Source organism: Poecilia reticulata, linkage group LG14 (genome assembly GCF_000633615.1).
Source record: "Poecilia reticulata strain Guanapo linkage group LG14, Guppy_female_1.0+MT, whole genome shotgun sequence".
Classification (NCBI taxonomy): domain Eukaryota; kingdom Metazoa; phylum Chordata; class Actinopteri; order Cyprinodontiformes; family Poeciliidae; genus Poecilia; species Poecilia reticulata.
In genome coordinates, this window is record NC_024344.1 from 404,824 (window position 1) to 422,225 (window position 17,402).

General features: G+C 43.4%; 1 protein-coding gene across 1 annotated transcript in view; it reads left to right on the top strand.

Moving 5' to 3' along the window:
- fstl4 (follistatin-like 4) overlaps positions 1-17,402 on the top strand; it is a gene marked incomplete at its 5' end in the record, with an annotated part of 86,127 nt that extends 68,725 nt beyond the window's left edge. Inside the window, 6 exons of the mRNA XM_008426985.1 lie at positions 171-197; positions 1,776-1,894; positions 4,601-4,750; positions 10,137-10,244; positions 16,038-16,147; positions 16,310-17,402. Of these exons, the coding sequence (XP_008425207.1) occupies positions 171-197; positions 1,776-1,894; positions 4,601-4,750; positions 10,137-10,244; positions 16,038-16,147; positions 16,310-17,012 (1,217 nt within the window). The remainder of the gene's footprint in view (positions 1-170; positions 198-1,775; positions 1,895-4,600; positions 4,751-10,136; positions 10,245-16,037; positions 16,148-16,309) is intronic.

Genomic DNA, 17,402 nt, shown 5'->3' on the forward strand with positions numbered 1-17,402 from the left:
TTTAATTAAACTGAGAAACTGTCTGCGTGTCTCCACTAAGGAAAAATAATAAACTTCAGCGTCGGAGGAAAACATGGCCTGTCAACACCAGAGGAGCAATTTGCAGCTGCAGCAAATGTGTAAGCCAAGATTAATTAATGTTTTTCTTCCACCTCTTTTCTTCTCTGCAGTTGCRAACATCCTTTGGAGAGAAGAAGGTAACACAGTTCTTAAAATGTCTTTCTTTTTTTTTTTCTTTGTGCACTTGAAATTGTTGGCTTGTTTTGAGGGGTCAGCAGATTCACTGACTCCACTGACCAGAAAGACCCAGAAGGTTGTTTCCTCCAGCAAATGTTGCTGCAGGTCCAACCAGGAAACAGGAGCCGAGGCTTTAGTTGAGAAATAAAGGAACAATCCACCATGTTTTACGGCAGGTCCAGTTCTGTGATTCAGTGAAAGCAGCTTTGTGGGTTTTTATACAAAATCACCAGAAGCTTAATGTGGTTCTACTGTGWGGTTCAGCTGGATAAGTAGGAAAATAAACTTTAGTTTTTTCTTTAGTCCACCTCCGTCTGACGATGAACCAGATCTTCATCTGCCCATCATTAAACCAGCAGTTTTGAAGCTCCGCCCCTTTAAGAGCCACAGCGGTTGCTAAGCAACATACCAAACACTTTACCTGAGAGGTGCTGCAGGCTGAGATCAGCTGTTGGAGGAGGCTGGATGCATTTCCATGTTTTAATATAAAGTTCTGGACGTGTTGCAGCCGGACCCGGTTTCATCCTTTATGTGGAACATAAACATGATGTGGAGCGTTTCTGCTGCGACGCCATCTTGGATGTGGAACATAAACATGATGTGGAGCGTTTCTGCTGCGACGCCATCTTGGATGTTTTTCTAGAGCAAAATACGCAGCGTGTTCGATACGTCACGATGCAAACGCGTCTCACGGTGCGGGAACCGATGGAGGAACCGTTGGGCATGCAGAGAATCGATTCCAAGGATTGGCCCGGCTCTCCATTCCCGTCCTGATCCAGCGATGTTCCTCAAACGCTCTCAGGCCGAGCATCACTTCCTGTTTAACAACCTCCGACCTTAAACTCCCCCACAACGTCTCACTGCACAACCTGACAGTAAAATATTCGTCTCTTATCTCACTGGTTTGTTCCTCCCACTGAGAAAGGTGGCGCAGTGTCTCCGCAGACATAGATCTACATAGATCTACATAGATCTACATAGATCTGCATGTCTGTGTTGTAATAATGTTTAAAAACTGAAGTTCTGCACTTGAAAAACTTTCCGTCTTCAGCTTCTCCTTCCAGTGACCTGGTTTTATTTTTAAACGCTGCTCTGGTGAGCCGGCTGTAGCGTTGGACTCAAGTCACCGTAAATAAATGTWTGTTTGCTCTCGGTCCACTAGGGGGCGCCTGTGAGCCTCAGCGTGAGAAACACTGCGCTGCAGAAAGGCGTTAAGAAGGCGGTCCGGTGCGGTGAATGTGCTTTAACGCAGCGAGGCTCGTTTCTTCTTTTATCTGAGCCGCCGGGTCTCACAGCAGAGCTTGGTCCTCCTGCCGCATCCAGTCGGGTCGCTGACAGCAGCTTCTGAAGGCCTTCTCGCCGTCCCAGCCTGCTCGTATAACGGCTCGCTAACAGGRGCCTCWCTGAGTCCCTCTGAAATTGAAATGTCCATCACAAACGCCAGATTTGACRAGAGTGGCATTTAGAGTGGCTCAGACGGCGTTTGTTCTTTCTAAGGCGACGTCTTTGACAACATTTTCCTTCTCGTCCTGCTGTAGGGTTGAGTGTGGGAAACATGTTCTACGTGTTTTCTGACGAAGGCATCACCGTCCTGCAGCCCAGCGAATGTGAAATTCGGAGACACCTGAAGCGGACGGAGAGGATCGTGGCGACCTACGTACGTACATCTGAACCAGGGAAAACTGCTCATGCAACTTGTGCCACACTTTTCAGATCCCAAAGGGAAGCTGCTGCGTGTTTGAACTAGGACATGCTGAAGAGAAGAGCAGGCGAAGTCGAGATGTGTTTCAGTTGTTGGTGAAACTGGGATGATTTTCTCCTGGTGACTTTACATGTTTGGACACAAATACATGCCAGACMTTTTCAGRAAAAGGAAGTACGGCGTGTTCACGCGTTAAAAAGTCACCCGACGCTTCGTGTTGGACACGTTTTCATTTTGAAGTCGGACTCGTTTTGCTCTAGACGGCCGTTGTTTTCCGTCTTTGTACAAGATGAAAGTGAGAGAAGCAGTGAAGCGTCTGCAGCCACAAGAGGCTGAGATGCTGAACATTTAGTGYTCAGTCWGTTGAACTGCTGCCAGAGGCATCATCTCATTTGGAAACATCGGTACGATTCCCGTTTTTCCTCTTCAATTGAATATCAAACCTTCAGATTATTACATCTGCTCTCACRTCTTCCTGCTCTGATGTCACAATGTGACKCTTTTCTAAATATAATTRTGTCCWTTAGTCAATGGCTTCCCACTAAACGGTGAACACMGTTCACCTTTGACCTCTTAATCCACTGGATAACATCCGTCTCAGAGCCTTTAAAGGTCCAGGATTCTTGTTTYCTGGAGGGATTTGGGTTTTCAGGACTGYAGTGGTGCGAAGCAGCCGCCTGGCGCCCAGTTCCTGCTACAAGCAGCCGTTTCTCCACCTGAGGAGCCGGAATCACCCGAATCCTGATGGRGGCTAGAAAACCAGGACAGTTTGGGTTTAAATCTGAATTTCACAGGTTCTACCTGATGATTTATTGTTTTTACGTCAGCAGTTATGAAAAGCATCATCAGTGCAGAACRTTAAGTGGAAGGAAATGAGATGTTGATTTATGATGGAGAGCTTTGGGTGTGTTTGTTGTTTAAAAGAGTCAAATTAAAAATGTGGAAACAAATAATTTAAAAAATAAAATCTGTACGTCATGATGCAGTAAGTTACACTGCAAAAACTCAAAATCTCACCAAGTATTTTTGGTGCAAATATCTTGAAATAAGATTAAACTAATTCTGGTGACTTTTCAGTAAAATATAAAAGCTCCTTTTAAATCCTCAATATTGATGAAAACAGATTATTTCACTTATAAAACGGGTGAAATAATCTGCTGGTGGAACTGGAACCTTTTCATCAATATTAATATTATATATTTAAATCAGCTCTTACATCTTGCAGATAAATTACTTGTAGGTTGTTTTTATTTGGAGTGTATTAAGATATTTGCACTAGAAACTAATAAACTAATCCACAGCTACTTGATTTCGTGTTTTTCAGTCGTCGGTTGTGGTGGCTGTGGCTCTCCTGTAGCAGTCTGTGTCACAGCGGCTCTTCATTATGCTCCTAATCAGAACCAGTTTTTAATCTTTTTTAAATAATTGAAGTGACAGAAAAGATGTGAAGGATTCATAAAAGTACGGCAACTAGCTAGCAATGCTAACGCTACGATTTGGTTACAAAATTATTTTYGGCGCCAAACTAAAGGTTTAAGTAATCTGGACTGSCGTTAGTTCACKTTRTRATTAAAATACACGTTTTAATYGTAAAATATAATCRGTAGCTAATAAAATGAACAGTTTTAGAGTTTTGGTGCACAGGAGCTTTTTACAGCTGAAGACTTTTTCACATCAGGTCAAGGGTCAATGTTTGTACTGGGGGCATAAAGTGATGACTGCACTACACGGGTAAAGCTCTGACCTTTAGCATCCCTGACCTTTAGCATCCTCAGATGAGGTGAAACTGATGTTGCTTCTTAAAGGGCCTGAATCACTGGGTGATGATCCCAGGTAGGGCTGTTGTAAACRATTATTTTAGTAATCGAGTAATCTATAGATTTTTCTTACGATTAATCGAGTAATCGGATAAAAACAATTATGAAATAAAATATTGGTGARTCTTCCATAACACCAGTGTTACTATCGGAYATCAACATCAGTCTATTTTTTCCACCTTTGAGCTTCCCTACCAGTTACTGTTTTGTAGACCGGGGGAGCAACACGGGATATTTACGGCTCCTCCGTTCAGAAACTCATCTACCAGCCATGTTCCGCCTCCCGTTTGTTCAGACCGGGATGATATMAGTTTATTGTGCGGTTCGTCCGTAAAGCTGCTCTGACCCTGTAAGCATCAACCCTCAGCCGCCCGCCGTGTTCAGTCTCTCCGCTCACCTGTAGAAATCCTCCTCAGCTTCTTCCCGCCGTTCAACCAGCAGCTCCGGAGCAGAAAGGCTGCCGAACTCCCGGCATCGCGCCGGTCATTTTAAGGATGTTTATTGGTCCCACAAAAACGATGGAAACCCGTAATTATCACCAATCAGTAAAATCCCCGCGGACCAAACTTGAAGATTGGACGTTATGCCGCTAACACGTAGCTTCCGTCAACAACTCAGAGGCGGAAGTCAGAGCTCCGCGCAACGCARATAATGTTCCGGCTGAAACACGGKGCGCTAAATGATAAAACATAAATTAACGAAGCTTCGAGGCAGGTCAATTTTCCTCGAGGARTTTTAATAATCGAGGTTCTCGAATCACTCGAGGAATCGTTTCAGCCCTAATCCCAGGTCCTGTGAATCTCCTGCTGCCAACGTTTCTGCTTGTTTGTCCTGGTTTCCTCAGGAGGAGATGTGTCCCAAAGGGGAGGGCGTGTCTCCGCAGCGCTGCGTTTGGTCTTCGGCCGTCAACGTCAGGGAGAAGTACATCTACGTGACCCAGCCGCTCCAGAGCCGCCTGCTGGTCGTCGACATCCAGGCCCAGAAAGTGGTTCAGGTGAGAGGAGCTGCGTCTATAAACACAGATCTGCTTTAKAAACTCATCAGTAACTTACATGTGCATTTYATTTTTACTTGAGGAACATTTCTGGATTTTCTTCCCACTGAATGAAAATCAAACATGTTTTAGCCTGAAATCCTCCAGATTCAGACTCACAGCTGCAGGTTTATGAAGTTTTTATTCAAAGAAATTGATTTGGAAACATTTTTATTTTGCCTGATTTCATTATGAATTATTATCATTTTTGTTCTTAAAATACCAAAATTCTCACTTAATTTTATGTTTTTGATGTAATTTTTAAATATTAAATGATAATTTGATCAGTATCCTTCTGGACAGTAAAATATGTTAAAATGGTTCCACTGTTGTTCCCAAAGGAAAAACCCAATAAATGCACYGACTCAGTGGTTTGTCTGGTCCAGACTTTCTCTTGTTCTGGTTGGTTGTTAGCGCTAAGCTAACAGGTTTAGCTRAAGGAGAGTTTGCACAGACTACAGGAAGCTGGATTAGACGTGCTGAAGGTTTCAGATAATGGATCGGTCGGTGATCCGTCGAAGGCTTGAAATATTGTTTTAATAACGGAGCYCTGCTGTAGGCGTCTCTACGTCTGTCTTTGTCTTCATGGTTTATCTGCYMATATCCTCTAGAAGASCTGCGTTTATGCTGAGATTAGAGCAACACAGATTATTTCCTAAAGTTGAGTCTCTTGGTTTGACTAGTGAAGAATCATCATTTAAATAAAATACAAGTTACATTCTTTGAAGTTTGTGTTTGTAATGACAAAATCTGGAAAAGTTCCAGATTTATTCATGCTTCTGCAAAATGTTCTGCAAAAACATAAAATCTTCCAAAGTGTTTTTGGTTCATCTGGAGCAAATATCTTAATGCAATCAGAGAAAACTCATTTACAAGCAGCTTTCCATCTTGGTTTGATCAGTAATTCCTTAATATTGATGGCAAACTTCTGCTTCTACTGGCAGATTATTTTACTGAAAGTATCTCGTCATAATAAGGAACAAGCCGTTCATCGATATTAAGCTCATAGTTCTTGCTTGTTAGTTGATTTTGCTTTATTTTTGCAGTGTGCCCTTTGACCCCTTATCCTCAGATAAGCTGCTAACATCTTTAGATGCGCGTTGCCAGGTAAGATGAATCCGGCTCCCTGCAGCGTTGTGCTGCCCAGGTGGGTGCCGCCTGCGCTGCCATTTATCTTACCTGGAACGGCTGTTTAGAGCCCGAGTCCCTCAGGGCCCCTCGGAGGGTCGGCGTCATTTATACTGAGGAGCAGGAAGAGAGGAAATTGGCCGAACTCGAGGCGAAGGAGGTGGGAGAGGAGGAAGGATATTAGCTGAGTAAGAGACAAAGAGGAAGAGGGACAGCGGCTGTGCAGGCAGCAGAGCCTGTTGAACGGCCTCGTTATCCATGTGGGGAAACGGGACTTAATGCACGGAGGGATTATGAACAAGAGGCCAGAGACGGGTCAAAGGTCATCCAAACACAAACTCTGCTGCTGAAATGTTGCTCATTTTCAATCTCAGGTTCTGATTTACAATAATTAGAGATTTTTCTCCCAGTCAGGAACAATTTGTTTCTAATTAGTTTTTTTTTACTTTGAGGTTTGGTTTGGTTTTAGAATTTATGGTGATTTATTAGTTCAGACATCTTTGCATGTTGTCGTTTGCGCTGGAGGACGAGAAGACGATTCTTTTCCTTCCCGCCCGCATCGCTGCTGCTGCAGCTCCGCTGCTGCAGCAGAACCGTTAACTGAATGAAACCTGGAGGTGAAGCTGCTGTTAGTTTGGATCGCTGCAGCAAASGGGAAAAAAATAACACAAAAAAAGCCGTTGAACAAAAACTCAAAACCACTTTTTTTTTTTCTCGCTCTCCGTCTCGGTTGTGCTACAAGGAGACTCGTTGCCATAGCAACTGTCAACAACGCCACTATCAGGATTCAACACTCAAACATTTCCCACACAGAGCAGAGGCTGTAACGAGGCAGTTCGTTACAGTTTCATGTTTTCAGGCTCGATGTTTATTTTGAGATTATTAATTAGTGATCGCTGTGATAGATCAGCTACTGCTGCTATTAGCTAAGCTAACGCAGCGGCGGTTAGCTAATTTAAACGCCTGCTCTACTGATGATCTGTTGGAGGTCATCAGTAGAGCAGCAGTGTTTTAGTTCATTTTGTTAACTGAACCAAAACGCACCAAATTCTACAGCACCTCTCCGTGTTTAGGTCGTCATAGTGATGCTAGCATAACTGACCCGCTTCCCTCTGCTTTTGTTTAATTAAAGCTTTTCCTGACCTTGTCACAGTGTTAACACTTAGTATCAAAGCTTTGCGTCCATTTTTATTTTATATATCAGGTGAACATTTAAGATTTAGCGCGTTATGTTTACAACTTCACAGCTAATAACGATGCTAATCACCGTTAGCGAGCAGCTTTTTGGGATCTTTGAGTTCTTATTTGTTTTCTTCACAAACTTTCATTTCGTTACTTTGATACACTTTGAAATATTGTTAACACCATTTTGTTTACAATCATATTTTTTTAATCTATTCTCGGTTCTGCATGTTTAAATAAATCCCAAATTCCGTCAGATATAACAGAATTTATATTCTGTTATATCTGACAGAATCGGATCAAACAGAACTTCTAATTTTAACAAATATAACATTTGACCTTTTATTAAGGATAATAATGGTTCTGTAGTGGAAGGAGAAAGGCAGCGCTGTGTCCATAAAGATGTTTTCCTGACTCTTTGCTTCAACCTTTCTCATCCTGTGACCCACCAGCTGCCCACTTTCCTGTTTTACTCCATCAAACACTGGAAAACCACTTTCCCATCCTTCATCGCCCTCTCTGAGCGCCGCGGCTCCACCTGGCTGACCTCTGGCTGACCTCTGGCTGCAGAGGGTTAATGCATCCTCCACTCTTCCTCCTCTTTCTTCTCCCTCTCTGGTGTCTCAGGGCACAATGCACTTCTCTTTCAAAAATGTCCCTCGGGAGCAGAGAGGAGACGGCAGAATCCAGGACCAGAGCATTTTTAAAACGGACATTTTGCAAAATTCACATTTTGTACATTATGTAATTCATCTTAGCTGCTTCTGAAAACAAAACAAAACAAAAAAACAGCCGCTTGTTGGCAATATGTTAATATTTCTTGGTTTCTGGAAAATGAGTCGTTTCAAAAACTTGAATCTAACGTCACAGCAGGCACTGCCTGTTACCTAGCAACTGCAGCAGAGCCATCACCTAGCAACCAGCACTGTTGGTCAGTTGGTTTTCCCGCTGTATGCATTGTACAATGGCTGCTGGAAAAGACATCCAGAAACCACTTCCTTGCTGCATTCGGGTTGTTTGAGCAGGAGGCTCCACTCCTGCTTTTCAAAGGTTGTATAGTAGTTCATCTGTTTGCAGCCGTTTCCTGGTGTGAACGTTGAGTTGGGGGCGTGGCCAGCAGCTTGTCTGGATTTAAAGTGACGGAGGCAGAACTGAAATCTCTTTAAGGATTTGAATGGAGATGTTTAGACCGACCCCTTCCTGGTCAGTAGGTCACCTCYAAGTTCCTGCTCCATCGTTTTCAACATGCTGGCCCTTAAGTGGTGGACTGGCTCCCAGGCTGCAGGATCGAGGGCCCGCCCTCAGCGTTACCTTTGCTCCCATCACACTGAAAACACGCAGAGCGTCCAGCTTCTCCTCGAAGCGTTCACGGACTCGCGCTGAGTTGACACTCGGCTGACCGGAGCGGAGCAGAGGGCTGCACCCCCCATTACTGACAGGGGAGCTGCTGGTGAGCGTGTCAGCAGCTCCCGGCCGCAGACCAGGTAATGGATTGTGTTATTCCTTGTTGTTGACATCGCAGCAGATCTGAGGTTTATTCCCTCACCTCGCCGATCCCTCCGTGTTCTTTCCTCTCCTGGCTTTATTGCGTATTCTGTCTATTCTTGCTCATGTTGCGTTTCAGACAGAAACATTAAAGCGTCTCCAGCAGCATACAGTACATACAGTACAGCCGTTTCTGCTCTGCAGCTCATCGTTTTCCTCTGCTGACTCTAAACCTGCTGTTCACGCAGAGTTTATCTCGGCTGCCGTTCGGCTTCATCGACGCATCCGAAGCATTTCTTGGTTATTAGTCTGCACTGAATGCAACATTAAAAGCCTCCAAGCAGCAGGATAATTAATCTGATGGTTTCAGAGCAGCTCAAGTCCAAAAGGAAAAATAAAATCTGTAACCTGAGCGAAGCTTTGAGTTCGCAGCATCTTAAATCTGATAGCGACGCCTCCTGTTAGCTGTAGTTAACAAATGAAAGTTCATCTTTCCTTGTATTTGTTCGTTGCTCAGCTGGACAGAGGAAACCCAAAGCTCACTTCATGGGCTGCCAAGGGCCAAACCTGGTTGTTATTTGCATATCTTTATATTATTAAAATGGACTTTTTATTCAGAAACTATTTTAAATATTTCAAACGCCTTGCAGTCTTAACAGAATCTGGTTTGTTGTTGCAAATAAAAGACAAGAGGTCAAAAGTCCAGTAAAGCAGAACCCACAGCAGCTGCTAACTCCACAGATCTGCTGTTTAGCCAGATGTTGATGGGAAGACGGACCTGTTAGAGCAGTGGTCCCCAAGCTACGGCCCGCGGGCCGGATCCGGCCCGCCTCCACATTTGGTCCGGCCCCCTGAACAATATATATTTTTCATATATTGTATTTTCCGGTTAATATGTGGATTTTTCTTCAACCACCAGGGGGCTCTTTAGCAGGAAGTGTGTCCTGTAAACTGTGGGTGTTTTGTTTTGCATGGCGCATTGCTGAGCAGATGAACACGTGTTTGTTATGAACGCCGCATTCCAGGTCGAGTTCTTCGAAGCAATGCCTGCAAGTAGCAGCTTATACTTCAAAACAAGCCTTTATGTTAACATATGAGGAATTCATATGTTAGTTACTTTCCCTCAATGGAATATATACTAGTCAGTCCCAGTGACTAACGGTTTCACTAACGGTTTTTGCCCATGTGCTCTCTGGGTAAAAATCAATCAAGAAACGCGCGCACCCCCTCCCCTCCTCAACAATTTCCGGCATCGCAGGTGAAAAGCGTGAAACACTTTTTCTGCTACAAACTGACTCCGGCCCCCACCAGAGAAGGGAAAAGTTATGTGGCCCTCACAGGAAAAAGTTTGGGGACCCCTGTGTTAGAGGCTCCAAAGCACTTTGGGCTAGTCTGTAGGGTTTCCTCCAGCAGCACAGATCAGTGGTCTCTCTCTTTATGGAACAAATTTRATTTAACTCAACATAATGACACTGTCATGTTGAAGCCTTTCCAGACTTTTCCAGTTTTCATCTGAATTATCGCTGCTGTTCCTTCTCGTTTGGACCTGTAGGCGGTGCCAACAGACCCGTTTCCTGTGAAGATGCTCTACGATAAGTCACATGACCAGGTGTGGATTCTTACCTGGGGCGACATGGACAAAACTCACCCAACACTCCAGGTAAGACGACACATATTGATCAGCCATGATCATTTAATTTTCCAATACTCTGATCTCAATTTGGAAAATATCAAATGTCCACAAATCTTTGCCTGTATTTTGTAATTGTGGTGTTTCCATTAAACGACATTAAATAAAAATGAGGTGGATGTGAACAGCCAATCAGAGGAGCCAGCAGTGTCTTATTCAGGTGTTGGGGCGATAAGCCCCGCCCACTTGGGAGCGGCTGGGTTGGCGGAAACTAGTGGTTGATTTTCCAGAAGAGTGATGGATTCAACACGTTGGAATGAAACAAAACTTTTAAAGAACTGTGATCCTCACAGCTGAAAAAACAAACTACAAACCAAGAAGAAGACTACTTCCTGTTGTCTTTGTGGTTTTTGGCAGTAGTAACATCCTGTTAGCGACATATCCATGAAAACTCACATCATCCTGGAGCTTTTTTTATGAAAAAACACGAGTTTATGTTTCCATTAAGCACATTTATTTCTGTAAAGTCAGTCAGTGCAGCAGGTATTGATTGTTGACGCAGCGCTGCTGCCTCGTTTTCACGCCCAGGGCTCTGCTCTGCAGGCAGCTCAGAGTGAGGAACCCGTTCCTGGTAACTAATTGAGCTCAGTTGTGTTTGTGAGATTTAAACGTGACGCGTTGCAGCAGCTAAAYTGTCCATGTTTTGTAGCGGTTAGCAGGAAGCCGCGGCCCGCAGCTGCAGGCTCCTCGCCTGGCGTCCCTCCGGACCGCTGGTGCTGGAGGCTTCACAGATGAGGGATGATCGCAGGTGTGGCTGTGTTTAATCCTCCTCCGGGGACCGGCCCAGATGAGGGAGSAGCRCGCGGCTGCAGAGGGTCGATGATGGTGTTGTTTTAAAGTTCTGTGTTTGCTGAGCAGCAGGGGAGCTGATGGTAATCTCTGGAACAAACATGAGGGAGGGAGGGATGAAGGGATGGAGGGAGGGAGGGAGGGATGAAGGGAGGGGGTCCCATCGCAGCCGGGTTCTGCTCGTCTTTGGGGAAGTTCTGTCCGTTTGCTCTAACAAATACGCAATGAAATCAGATTTATCATGTTTCTGTGTGAATGAGCAGTTAGAGGTGAATGATTCACTCTGGATCGTTTCTCATGAGTCCAGGTGGAAAAACGTGAAGGTTTATCATAAAGAAAAAGACTTGAAATACATTTAAAAGTAAGAATATATTGTAAATACTTAATAAACTCCCTCACAGTGCTGGTCCTCCTGCTGTCGATTTAAACCTTTTACCAACAGCGCAGCGTTTAATGCTCCAGAGTTTCTCTTAGTTTTCTAGATTCTCCAGAGTCCTGCTCTCATTTCTCTCCTCCAGCTTTGAATAATAATTAAATCTATAAACTTTATAATGGGCGATATTCATTTTCTGAGTAATTTCTCGTTGTATGTTTTGGATGTTTATCTGACGTCAAACTTTTAGTGTGAATCTCGGGAGACGTTTCCAAAAGCTTTTACCAAACTGATTCTGAGACTGTGTTGATTAAAACAAAGACTTAAAGATGTCACAGAAAATTTAACTTTATTATAAATCACTTCGTTCTACCAGCAGCTAAAACGTTTCCCAGAGGAACTCGCTGACTTTGCAGCCGATCGCATATGTGACAGAAAATAAACTTCCAGAAAATGAACCTGATAAAAATGATTTGTTAGGATTTAAGTTAAAAGTTACAGCAGCAAAAAAAGGTTTTCTTGTCCTTAAATGGTCGCCTGAATTCACCTCGTCATGCTGATGCTTTGCTGTAAAGCATCTATTGGATATTCGTCTTTCTGCAGATCTAAAGGTGCCTCTATGGAAAACTCACCATCTGTGAGGCCAAACAGGCTGAAAGTCTGAGTGCAGAATTAAAAAGTACCATTTATTTTAGTTTTTAGCGCTTCAGCTTTTGTTATGTTGGTAAATGATTTGGATTTGATTCAAATATTTTATTCAGACAAAAATAATTTCAGCCTCATTTAATCTGAAACGACCAGAGAGAGAAGGCGAGACGTTTAGCACAGAAATGTTTTTCTACCTCCAGAAGTCATGAATAATTAGAGAGCAGAGCATGAATCTGCATGGAAGCCGCATAATGGATCGCAGGCTACATGGATCACAACGCAAATAAATGTTCTGATGATGTTAATATCGTTTGAAGTGAAAGTAACTGACCCGTTTGGCAGCAGCGATGAGGCTTCGCTCCAGCGGCTCGTTCACGTGCGACGCTTTGAGATCCGCTGCTGTGCAGATTCACGTCGGTGGTTTTCCTAAGCAGCTGGGATTCAGGACGGTTCAATAACTCTGAGTAAATATCAGAGGAGAGTCGTCGTCAATTCATTAAAGACAAGAGGAGAAGACAGACGGACAGACATGGTGAAATAATCAGCTCATTTCTACAACACGGCTGAAAGCAAAGAGAAAAGCAACACAACAGAGTAGAATAAAACGGGAGAAACGGGAAATAATGGTAGGAAAGACGTCCAGGCAAGGTCACCTAAAGGTCAGGGCGATAAATGGCCTTTAAAAAGATAAAATTATAACTGTACACATCTGTATGAACAGCATTCAGTGAATAAAAGTAAATAAAAGTACCTTTCACCCTAAAGGGGATGAGCAGCTGCTGAATCATTCGAGGCGCCATGATGGAGGGAGAATCGGACAGAGCGGCTGAAAACGGTTTTTCATGGTTTCTTCTTGTTCGAGTTAATTTGAACGTGACTCACCTGGTTGGGCTCATAAACGGGGTTTAGTTTAACAGTTTCTAAACCGACCTGAACCTCCTGAGTGTCGATCAAATTACCGACTTTACCTGAATTCACGATTTATCAGCGTCATAAACGGCGTTTCCCCTGAAACACGTACAGAGATGCTAACGGTTGTTTCCATACATGCTAGGCTACATGACGTTCTGGAGAGCGTGACATCACGAGCAAAGGGCCAATAGAAAACTGATATGAGGATTAACTGTCTCCAAAAAGAGCACATTCATAATATACTTTTGAATAAATGATCATTTAAACAAACTTGTATTAACCGTTGTTTGGTTAATACAAGTTGCCATGGTGGTTAAAAGGTGAAAGGTCAAATGAGACCACAATAAATTCACTAATGAAGCAAGAAAATGTGAATATGAATATGTCAAATAATTGCAATTATAATGAGGTTTGAGTGAAATAATGTGGAGAAAAACAAAGTTGAGGCATCTGGGAGACTATAGCTAATTCTCTTAAGTTACACTTTTAATTTAGAAACACTGATCAAGTGTTTTCCCTCATAATCCATAATATAATCCATAACACGGCTTATTGCTTCTCAGAAGAGTAACCCAGTGTGACGTGCGGCAATATTAAAACGCCTTGGAAGGTTTATTGAATTTTCTAAATGACGAATTAATGGAACCATTGTTAGGATTAGTATTACATTTAGAAACGTCCAAATCCTGCAGAGTGAATACTCTGTGCTGCGCCAGAACCAGTTTTTGGTTTTGGGTCGGAGTGAGACTCCAGCGGGTCGCTGAGTGGTTGAGCTTTAACAAAGGCGCCTGTGGCCTTAATGGAGAGCACCTGCAGCACGGCGGCTGCCTAATAATACATGAGTGATTGTAGATTAAACTCATTAACTCCCATCACAGCTCTGCAGTGCTGCTAATGGCATTTTGTTAACGAGGTTTTTTCTCTTTCTTCCTTCAAAACGTGGCTGTGTTCTGTTTGAAAAAGCTGCTCTGTCCAGAGAAATGTAAAAAGAGCATTTTGTGGGACTGTGGCATTAATAACTTGTTTTGTTTTTTTGTCCACCCAAGAAGGAGGCGGTTCAATAAAGTCTGACTTCAGTTGGTTCCTGTGAGGCACACGGGTTGGTTAGAAAGATCAGCGGTTGGTAGAATACCCAAAAAATCCAATATTACTGAAGTCAGAGTACAAAAAAACAGCCGTCCAAGAAATTACTGAAGAGTTGAAAAGTCTAGTCAAATACTAAGTAACTGATCAAATCATTTAATATTCAAAAATCACATAATCAGATGGACCAAAATACACACTGCTCAAAAAAATAAAGGGAACACTTAAACAACACAATATAACTCCAAGTAAATCAAACTTCTGTGAAATCAAACTGTCCAGTTAGGAAGCAACACTGATTGACAATCAATTTCACCTGCTGTTGTGCAAATGGAAAAGACAACAGATGGAAATTATTGGCAATTATATTTCATTCATTCAGATCTAGGATGTGTTATTTGAGTGTTCCCTTTATTTTTTTGAGCAGTGTATAAAGTTATAAAGTGGAAATTTTGGTATTTTAACGACCAAAATGCCAATAATTGATATTAGCAACAGAGAATAACAAAATAGTCATTTTAAACAAACTGAGTCTCCTGTGGGGGACAGAAGGACAAACGTCTGCATCGTAAAGACGACAGCGGTTCAAACACTTTGGTCCGATTTGACCCGACCGCCATGATGTGCAGGATGATTCGCGTTTTGAGAACTTTCCGAGGCGAATCAAAGGTCGATGAACGTTCGCTTCACTTTGCAAACTTGCCGATTCAGAGCCAGGAGGATGACATGAAAGATGAGGCTTTTATAGTGGCTTGTTCTCCTGAGACAACCATCTCTGAGTGAGACGCCGTTACAGAGAACCGAGGCAGAGCCACATATCATCGGCTCAGGTCATAAACTGCAGATGTTTATCTGCTCCAGGATGTATGAGGGTGTCGCCTGAACAAGCTCTGGTGGTTAGGATCCGACAGATGAGCCTTCGTTCTACCTGACGAGAAAAAAAAACTAATCGCAAGGAATTCAGGAGGAGCTGAAATATCACATACTGCTTATCGGAAGGGATTCATTTATATATTTGAACAGAAAACTAATCTACAGCAAAGTTTGTGAATTTAAAAATGTTGTTTTTTATCATTTAAGCGTGTTGGTGTTCCATAGTTGTCAAAGTCAGCCTGAAAAAAATCGTTTTTATGTTCACGCTTGTCATCTGTCATGTAATTTTGGTTTACTTTCCAGTAGAAATATCTTGGCGCACTGGAAATAAGATAAACCAACTTAAAAGTAACTTTTCAGCAAAAATAGCTTCTTTTAAGTAAATAATTTGTTTTGCTTCTCTGAATAAAACAAGCGGATTTTCCGTTTACAGTAAAACAGAATATGATTGGACCGCAAACATTTAGAAATTGCTGCTGGATCAACACACAACTCATGTGGTGTCACACTTACGGAAACTTTGTAGCTGACGGCCATTTTGGTAGGTAGAATAACTGCAGTGACAGTTGCTATGGAGTTGTCATGACAACAAGCTTAGAACAAGCTCTCACCTCGTTCCTATCGACTTATAAACAATACAAGTACATGATGTACTTGAGTACAATATGAGTAGTCCATCCACCTCTGGGTAAAACTGAAATATCAGTGATATTTACTGTAGTACGTACTGCAAAATTAGCTTAGCTTAAGTAGCTTTATTCTGCTAGCTAAGACAGACATGTAGCCTATGTGGATGTTGCTACCTGTACTCACTCTGCCTGTCACCTTCTTATTCCCCTAAGAGTTTGTACATCCTTTACAAAGCTCCTCCATGTTGTACAAACTCTTCCTGTTCACCAAGTAGTGAAATATGTCATAGTAGGAGATCGTCTGACATCCTTCAATCCCAACAGCAGCCATTATGTTTGGTTTGGAAGCCATGGTTCATCTATTCTTTGCGCTGTGCTTGCCTACCAAGATGGCGCCGATATGTACAGCAAAGTTTACAGAAAGCTCAAGTTTCTGCATATTTTTGGTGTTTCCAGGTAATTCCTCAAGCCAGTGTGGGTGAAGTTCATCATGCCGTCCGAACCACTTTCCAAAGGGTGACGGACTTCTTCATCCCTCCAACTAACCTCATCATAACTCACGTGAGGTAAACCAGCCATGTCTGACCTCAGACTCTCCAGTAGCCTGACTGCTTGCTCAATCAGAGCAAATGAGAATTTTAATGAGAATTTCCATGTGTAATAATCCTGTCCCCTCCAAAAAGGCCTCGACAGGCAATTAACCTCCTGTTTGATCTTCGTCTGTGTAGGTTTGCATTCGTCTTCCTGAAAGATGAGCCGGCGCTCCACAAGATTGATCTGGAGACCTTCCACCGTGTCAAGACCATCAGCCTGAAGAACTACAGCTGCATCCCGGCCAGCATGGCCTACACACACCTGAGCGGCTTCTACTTCATCCAGTGCCAGAGCAAGAGCCTTCTGGGCGCTGCTGCCCAGCTCCTCGTCGACAGCGTGACGGACACCGTCATCGGCCCCAATCAGAACATCACAGGCCAGGCTTACGTGTCGCCAGACGGTCGCTACGTCGTGACGCCGGACCCGAGGCGCTCCAAGCTGACGGTTCAGACGGTGTCCTTCCAGGGAGAGCTAACGCTAAACCAGGAATTAGACGAGCCCATAAGCGTCTCCGATATGGTTTTCCAGCCTTCTTTCACGGAATCGAACCAACACATGTTGGTGGCGGTGTCCGGGTCGGGCTCAGACCTGCTGTTTGCCGATCTGTCATCAGGATGCACGGAGGTTCTCCGGAGCCTCAAAGAGCCCCTGGCCGCCCAGGCCTGGCCGTGGGGGGGGCCCAACAGAGTGATCGTCTCCAGCGGCTTGTTCGGACAGTACCTGGTGACGCCGTCGGTTGAGTCGCTCTTCATCCTGGACGGCAAACAGAGAACGCCGCACTGCGAGGTTTCAGACATCAAAAGAGCCAACACAGTGGTCTGGGTTGGCGAGGTATGAGTAAAAAAGAAAAGCCGGAAAAACGGAGACTTAGAATTAGAGGTAAACGAGAAAAGGAGAAATCAGGCCAAATTACCTATCATTAAGATTTATGTGAACCCAACCTGGGACTGAGAGGGGAACCATGCCTGAGAGATGGATCAAAAGTAAACCTAAAAATAGAGAAAATACTAAGAAAATCTGTTGTGATATTTCTATTGGGAGAAAGTGTCAATGCCGTTCAGTGCAACAGTGATCTATGTGCACTTAACTATACAGAATTGTACATTATTGCACTTCCTTCCATGTTATCACAGCAAATAGGTACCTGAAGAGGCGAAAGTAACAACTATGAACTATGCACAATGCTCACTTTTTTTTAAGAATAAAAAGCTTTCCCAGTTTTGTTAA